At 42.7% G+C, this 7,637-nt stretch overlaps 2 protein-coding genes across 2 annotated transcripts in view; one reads left to right on the top strand and one right to left on the bottom strand.

Moving 5' to 3' along the window:
- Positions 1–2,738: 2,738 nt before the first annotated feature.
- Positions 2,739–6,466, bottom strand: PPCS (phosphopantothenoylcysteine synthetase). The gene is made up of 3 exons (XM_006886529.1): positions 5,959–6,466; positions 5,708–5,811; positions 2,739–3,062 (listed from the first exon to the last, which is right to left on the bottom strand). Exons 1-3 carry the CDS (start codon positions 6,464–6,466, stop codon positions 2,739–2,741), a joined length of 936 nt encoding a protein of 311 aa, XP_006886591.1.
- Positions 6,467–7,015: 549 nt separating this feature from the next.
- ZMYND12 (zinc finger, MYND-type containing 12) overlaps positions 7,016–7,637 on the top strand; it is a 90,657-nt gene continuing 90,035 nt past the window's right edge. The window contains exon 1 of the mRNA XM_006886603.1: positions 7,016–7,125. Coding sequence (XP_006886665.1) covers positions 7,016–7,125 — 110 coding nt within the window. The remainder of the gene's footprint in view (positions 7,126–7,637) is intronic.

Below are 7,637 nucleotides of genomic sequence, written 5' to 3'. Positions count from 1 at the left end.
AAGACCAACACCTCACTCCATACACAAAAACCAACTCAAGGTGGATCATGGACCTAGGACTAAAACCAAGGACTATAAACTTCATTACAGAAAAGCTGGGAATTTTATTTTGTAACACAGCTCTCCAGATCCTCTGCCCAACAGACAAAGCTGCTATTCAGTTCAGAATCTCCCATCTTGGCGGTGCTGAGCCTTTGGGCTATATCTCTGTTAAACTTTTTTGTTATTTCATTTCAGAAGACTCTCACATGGTAATTTGTGTTGGCTCCATGGTTATATCTTCAGTGTCAAATGGCAGAAAATCACTCAAATCTCTTCAACTAAAATTTATGGCATGTCTATTACTACTGAGATGCACTGGATTACTTTTCCCAGTTCACCTCATGAAATTTTAGATTGCACTTCAAATATTTAGTTGAAGTGCAACACCTGCCTCTCGAGATCATTTCCATTTTTCTGAGAGCACTTCTAGTGTGCACTCAACCCCAAATCGGGAAGTGCAAGAAGACCTTTAAACATTTCTGAAGGATTCAGGAAACAAGCAGGGCAATAACAACACAATTCCACGCTGAGAGAGAACAACTGTTTATTGTGATTTATATGCCAGGCACAAGACTAATGCTTTATCTTCATTGTCTTATTTAATCTTCACAACAAATGGCAAAGTCATTACAGAAGAAAAGCCCACCCTGGTGGTATAGTTGGCTACACTGTTATGCTAACGAAGTCAGCAGCTCAAGTCTAACAGTTGCTCCTATAGAGAAAAATGGGAGTTTCCTCTCATAAAGATTTACAGAGAGAGTTACCATGAGTTGGAATCAGCAGTGGGCTTACAGGTGGGGAAGCAAATCAAGTCATGAGTCAAGGTTGAAAAGCTAATAATTGGCACAGTTGTGGTTCAAACCCAAGGCAACTCCATATCAGAACATCAAAATAGGCTGATAAAATCAGAACAGACCTACATCTTAAAAATGTTAATGAAGCAAAATGGTAACTTGAGGAGAAAATTTATGATTCAAAGGCCTGAAGGCTTAGAAGAGCCACAGTGAGCCTGATGTGGGAGAATGGACTACTTGCAGGACTGTGGAAAGAAAAATTGAAAGAAGTGCTAGCTGCCATGTTTCTGTCTTTGGTGGTCAAAAGATTCAATTGCTATGAAATGTGCAAGCAGTCAATGTTTTCTAAGATTGTCTAGCCAGACATCAATCCATATTTCTTTCCTGTTTACGACACTGGGGGAAAATAGACTTAAGTCAATGATCTCATCTTACTCAGATCTACAATCAACACTTTTCTACCAGCAGTCAAGAAAGCAAAAGACATACTGCATTGGGGAAATCGGCTGTCAAGGACCTCTCCAAGGTGCTAAGGAGCAACAATGTCAATTTAAAGATTAAGTGCACCTCACTCAAGCCATGGTCTTTTCAATGACTTGCTATGCACCTGAAAATTGTACAGTGAGTGACAGAAGAATTGATGATTTTGGTTGTGGTTTTGAGAAAGAGTGCTAACTATCCCCAGGGTGTCAAAAGAATAAGCAAATATGTCTTGGAGAACATACAACCAAGGTGATCCTTAGAGACAAAGATGGTGAAGTATCTAACACACGTTAGGCATGTTGTCAGAGGGAGCCAGTCCTTGGAAAAGGGTATCATGCTTGGAAAGGTGGAGGGTCAATGAGAAAGACCTTCAACAAGATGCATGGACACTGTGACTGTATCAATGGGCTCAAGTGAATCAGGGATGATGAAGACGGCAAAGGATAGGGCAAGGTTCATCAGACCCATTATTCACAGGATCAGTATAAATAACATCATAATCAATTTGACATCATCTAACAATAGTTATCATTCCAGTTCAGCTACACTTTTTTACAGACCTAGGTCAATTCCAGTTTCACTTTGTCAATCATGTCTAAACTGGGAAGGAATGGTTTGAAGCCCTGCTCCACAATCCAGTCTCTTTCCCTCCCTCAGGGTGGAGCCACCAATGGATTTCTGACTGCCTCGAAGTGGAAGACTGGGTACATCTATATGAATATCAGCATTAAAATATATGAATGGTAAATTGCCATTCCAAATATGGGATGAATTTAGGTGAATGCAAAGAGTAAATTTAGTGGAAAGTTTGCCTACAGGGAATCTGTCATCAGATGTCTTTTCTTCTTATTTCCATCTGATAAATTTCCAAAAAACAATACTCTGTCCATTATGTCAGTTTTGGGGAACACTTTATTGCACTCAATTGTTTACACATCCATCAGACATGTTTATCCTTTTAACTCTCAAAACTCTGCACACAACAGGCACTGAACAAATATTTCATCTTCGAAACACAACACTCATGTACCCATAATCCTCTTTATATAGCATGAGTAAGGCTGATATTTAGGCTCACATGTGTGTTGTGAGGAACAGAATATAATTTCCAAGTTCTCTTTTTAAAGGTAAGAAAAAGAAACAGCTCCTGCATTCATTTTCAAATTCAAGATGACATTCAGATGAATATGTCCCATGGTTTGGTCATAATTACTTTCCCTTTGTTTCCATTTCTAATGCTTAGTAAATGACCTTTAAAAGACAAATGCCAAACTATATTCTCCTACAGAAAACTGATTTTTCCCTTTCTCTTCATTTACTGTGATCTTAAGAATGCGAAGGAGTCACTCAAGTTCTCACCATTATGCTCTGAGAGCCCTGGTCCCTGGACAGTTTTTGATCCTAAAAGGGCTTTTAACTTCAGTTTTTGTCACATATAAAAGCTGTATGTTGAGACTGAAGATTATCCACTATTTTCTCTTCTATCTCTATGCCTTTTTCTACTTCTTCCTCTGAAAGTAATAGCTTGGTTTCTGAGTCTTTGGTTACAATAACCACAAAAGACTGTTTTGATTCAAGGATATTGGCCACTACCACTTGATGTCGATAAACTTCCAAAGCATTACGTGCACGATCAATTACAATGGAAGGGTCAGTCTCCAATTTAAAGGAAATTATAAATGCTTTGGGAGCCCAGTCTTTAACCAAAGGTGAAAGCATTTTCGGCACCATCTTCATTGTTATCTGTGTTAGAAAAAGAAAAGCTTAATAAGAAAACAAAGGTCATTATCTATCTGGTAAATCTCACGGAAAACTAAGGACACGGGGACTTAGATTTTTGCTTCGGGTCAATGCTAATTTTTATGAGCTCTCTTTGTCAAACTGCAAAGAATATTAAATACTTAGCTTAAAGGCCTTGGTTCTACAAAGTCCAGAAGTATAATTTCAAGATTCTAGAAAACTCTGATAAATGACAACAGTTATAGAAAGGCTTTCAAGCCTTTTGTTCATAGGGCTGCTATGAGTTGTGCTCGACTCAACAATCAACAACAAACATACCCTGGAGCAAACTATGTCTTTCATATTAGCTCTCTGCTTTGCCACATTCATAACCATGAATGTAACTCTGAAGAATAACATATTTCCTCAAATATTCTTATATTTTAAAGTAAACACTCAAGTAAACAAAAGTAAATTACTGTGTAAAGAAATGCGGGGGTGTTGGGCAAGATTCCACATAAAATGGAGCTTTTAAGCCTCTCAAACAAAGTATTTCTTGCCTTCATAGAAAGCTTGTTTAAAATTCTGACTTAAGTGAAATTTTGCACTGAAGAGTCAGAATTGGTTTTAATTTTCACTTGATCAAAACTACTAATAATTCATTCCCAAACAACGGTTTGGGAATGAATTATTAGGAGTTTTGCTAAGTGGAATGTCAATTTAATTGTTTAATGTCTTTTCAACATAAACTATAGGTGGTAGAGTTTAATCACACAAGCTAATCTCTAGGATTGCCCTTCAAAAGGCTGTTATCAAACACAATCTAGATCACAGAGCTTTTAGTTTTTTTCTTCTTAGCATTATTTATTACTATTTATCACAGTTTGTATTTGTCTTCTCTGTGGGATGTAAGTAATCCAAGGGCAAGGGATGCTGTTGCTTTATATTGCAAGATCCTACAAAAGGACTTGACATATAGTGTTGTTACTGTTATATACTGCTGAGTTGGTATCTAGTGATAGCTGACCCTCTTAGTGGATATTCGGAGGGCATAAATCACATGGAAGGTGACTGCCCATTTTTCTCCCCTGGAGCAGCTGGTGTATTGAAACTGCTTTTGGTTTGGAAGCATAACTCCTTAGTCCTAGGCTACCAGAGTTCTCTGGTATGCAGCAGGTACTCAGTAAAAATTTTTTGAAAGAATGAATAAATGACACTATCCTACTGAGCCAGCAGGGACCCTATAAACAAACATTCCAAGAAGTCAATTATCTCAACTACACTACCAGGAACCCTCCTCATAGCCCTTCATTAAACTATAGCAATAAAAAACAAAAACCTTCAACAGTTCATTGCCACCCTCTTGGTCCAACTCAGTGACCATCTATGAGGTTTCAGAGGCTGTCAATCTCAATGGGAAGACACTGCCCATCTTTTCTTTCTCCTGAGGAGCCATAAGAGGCTGTGTAGCCTTTGGGTTAGTGGTAACTGAAGACACCACTAGATATACAGCCATTGCCTCAATTTATCTATTCTTTTCAATCTGTCTCTAACCCACTTTTCATACTAATGTCAGAATGTTGTTCTCAAACAATGTCGTTATGTGCCATTGAGTTGGACCTGACTCACTGCTGTACCTCTAGCTGATTTTCAGTGGTTGTAAATCCCAAGGCACAAGATAGCCCATCATTCTGCTGAGCACTGGTGGATTTGAACCAAGCTTCTTTAAGCAGTGCAACTCCTTACCACTAAGTCACCAGAGTTCCCTTCTCAACCTTTATTTCGTTCTCTTATGTAAGTATCCTTTGGATCACAGAATAAATCCAAAATCTTTAGTATACAGTAAGTACTGGTGGCCCAGTGGGTAAGGAGTTGTTGCCAACCCCAATGGCAGGCAGTTCGAATCGTCCAGCTACTCTGTGGGAGAAAAGATGCATACCCTCCTTCTACATGATTTATAGCCTCTGAAAACCCACTGTAAGGTAAACTATGAGTTGGTTCTGAATCCACAGCAATGAGTTGAGCTGCTGTTTAAGAAAGAATGAAGTCTTCCAGGAAGTAAGCTGTCTCTTCAGTCTGTCCTACACCCTTACCTCTCCCCCTACTCTGCAGCTTTGTGAGGTGTCCTCCAATCAATTCCTCTCACAAAACATCTGTATGGCAGAGAATTACCCCATAATGTATTCCAGGCTATATACCATTTAGATGAGCAGAGCAGATGCTAACATTCCGGATAGCAGTTGACTGCTTAACAGTTGAGGCACTAAGGCTCCTCCAGCTTTACCAAACCACTTGGGAAAACTATTTCACATATGACCTTTTTAACTTTGGTAATGGTTCTGCTTATCTTTCAAGTTGTAGGTCAAAAGTCACCTTCTGAGGGATCTCTTCTTTGACTTCCCCCAGAAATATGAATTCATTTACCAGATGTCCTGACTACCATTTGTACATACATCTACTAGAAAATGTACCACTCTGAATTATAATTGCAACGGGGTCCAGCCCCCTCACTACACTGCATAGCCTTTGTGGTGAGGGAATCTCACTGATCCCTTTATGCTCAGTGCCTAGCAGATATGGAATGCAGAAAGGCCATTTCCAGATCGAGGGTCTATCAACCTAAGACTGGTCACAGGGAACCAGATCTCTATAAAAGAAGCGCCTATCACCTGCAGTGGGCCCCCAGACGAAGGGATCTTGTGTTGAGGCATTTCAGAAACAGGAACATAAAAATCTGACACGGCCGCAGCCAGGTAGAACATCGCAGAAGGGCCTGTAAAAAGAAGGAGAGTAGAATAAAAATCGGCGAGAGGTAAGAACTCTTTTCAACTCGATTTCCGGGGTTTTGGCCTAAGATCCGTGGCTACAGCTAGATCCGTGGCTTGAAGAGACAAGCTCTGCCTCCAGGTAAGGCACGCACCTAAAGGATTGAGAGCCTGGGCGGCGGCCTGCAGCAGATGTAAATACTCCGTCAGTGTGGTGAACTCCACCGCCAGAAAAGTGCCCGCGGCCGCAGCGTCCTGGTAGCTCTGCAAGGCTGCAGCGAAGCCCGGGAGTGCCTTCTCGTCGGCTTCCAGACACAGCCGGCCTGACTGAGCTGGGCCAGAGGGCCGAAGAGCCGACAGCCACGTCTGCGGCGGGAAGCGGTGGGCAAAAGGAAACGCGGAGCGAGAACGGTACAAGAACAGGACCCCGTATCCCGCAGCCAGGAAGGCCTCGGCCGAGGTTGCACCGCGCCGTCCGCTGCTGAAGTTGTCAAGGAAGCGCACAGCTCGCGCTTCCAGCGGGACCTTGGTGCCGCCTGATGTGACCAACACCACCCGCCGGCCCTGTGCTCCCAGCTTGGCTGTGAAGCTAACCATAACCTCGGTCCAGCGAGTAATACCATCAGGTTTTGGGAACTCAGTGGAGAGCTCTGTCTCCGCCATTAAACCCTAAACTAACCGCGGCGCCTGCGCCCGCCCTGATCTACTAAGCACCACGCCCCCTTGCTCCCTTATATACACCTCGCCTTTGCGCAGCCGCAGTCCTGAGGGGGCGGTTCGCTATCGTACTGTCGCTACCCACCTCTCTGAATCTGGAAATAACTTGGTATTTGTCCAGAGGCCGGCGAAGGTGACACCACGCTCAGGAAAATTCTCGACTGGGCAGACGTCTGGAAATGTTCGTTTCCTACCTATGTGTCCTACTGGTTGTATTTGATCCTTGTCGGCCACCGTACAAACCTACCTGGAGTTGGGCGCTGCTAGAGATGTATTGCCTTCCCGTTTAACTTCTTGGCAGTTTGAAGAGTTTTGGTTGTGTGTGTGTGAGAAAGAAAGCGATTGAACTTCAAAAATCGACTCCATTTCTCAATCGAGCAGTGCCATCTAGGTGAAATACTGAGAACGCAGCTGCCCCGTCGTCGTCACGTGACGCCAGGGTCCCGTGAACACTCTCCTGGCAACGGTCTCTAGAGACGGAGATCTATCTGCAACATGAATGTCATCTACCCACTAGCGGTGCCTAAGGGACGCCGGCTCTGCTGTGAGGTGTGCGAAGCCCCGGCCGAGCGAGTGTGCACTGCCTGCACAGTCACCTACTACTGGTAGGCCGTAGAACGAGTCCCCAGGAGCCTCAGCTCCCAATCTCGGGTTTGGGACTGATTGACAGGCTTAAACACAGCCTCTCACTTTGTCTAGGACCCCTCTAGGTGGCTGCTTCTGTGACCTCTTCTCAACTCCATATTCTTCCCCCCACCCCCACCCCGAGTATACTCCACTCTGCAACCTTCATTCCGGACTCTTATGATAATCAAAATGCCCCATAATATAGTGCTTTTAAACTGTTCTCTCCCCCATCCGTTTTAATGCAATATACCTAATTTATTCAGTTTTTCTCGTTCTTACCCCAACCCTGATGTCAGTCCCATTCTACAGCAGTGTCACTATGCAGTGTTTGTCCTTTTGTGACAGATATTTCACTCAGCATAGTGTCCTCGAGGGTCATCCACTTTGAATACAATTGCATGAGTTCCTTGTTTTTCAATGCAGCATAGTATTCCATTGTGTGAATATACCACAGCTTCTCTATCCATTCATTTGTTGATGGGCACTTAGG

This window comes from Elephantulus edwardii, unplaced genomic scaffold, assembly GCF_000299155.1.
Source record: "Elephantulus edwardii isolate Elephantulus edwardi_28Jun2011 unplaced genomic scaffold, EleEdw1.0 scaffold00049, whole genome shotgun sequence".
NCBI classification, from domain to species: Eukaryota; Metazoa; Chordata; class Mammalia; order Macroscelidea; family Macroscelididae; genus Elephantulus; species Elephantulus edwardii.
This window is presented reverse-complemented; position numbering and strand designations above follow the sequence as displayed.

Bases quoted from the DNA above. Each gene is read 5' to 3' on its own strand.
- PPCS (XM_006886529.1), bottom strand. From the start codon at position 6,466: ATGGCGGAGACAGAGCTCTCCACTGAGTTCCCAAAACCTGATGGTATT. The intron at 5,812-5,958 runs GTGCGTGCCTTA...TTCTTTTTACAG, and splicing joins CCAGGCTCTCAATCCTTTAG to GCCCTTCTGCGATGTTCTAC. The intron at 3,063-5,707 runs GTGATAGGCGCT...TTTCTAACACAG, and splicing joins CGTCTGGGGGCCCACTGCAG to ATAACAATGAAGATGGTGCC.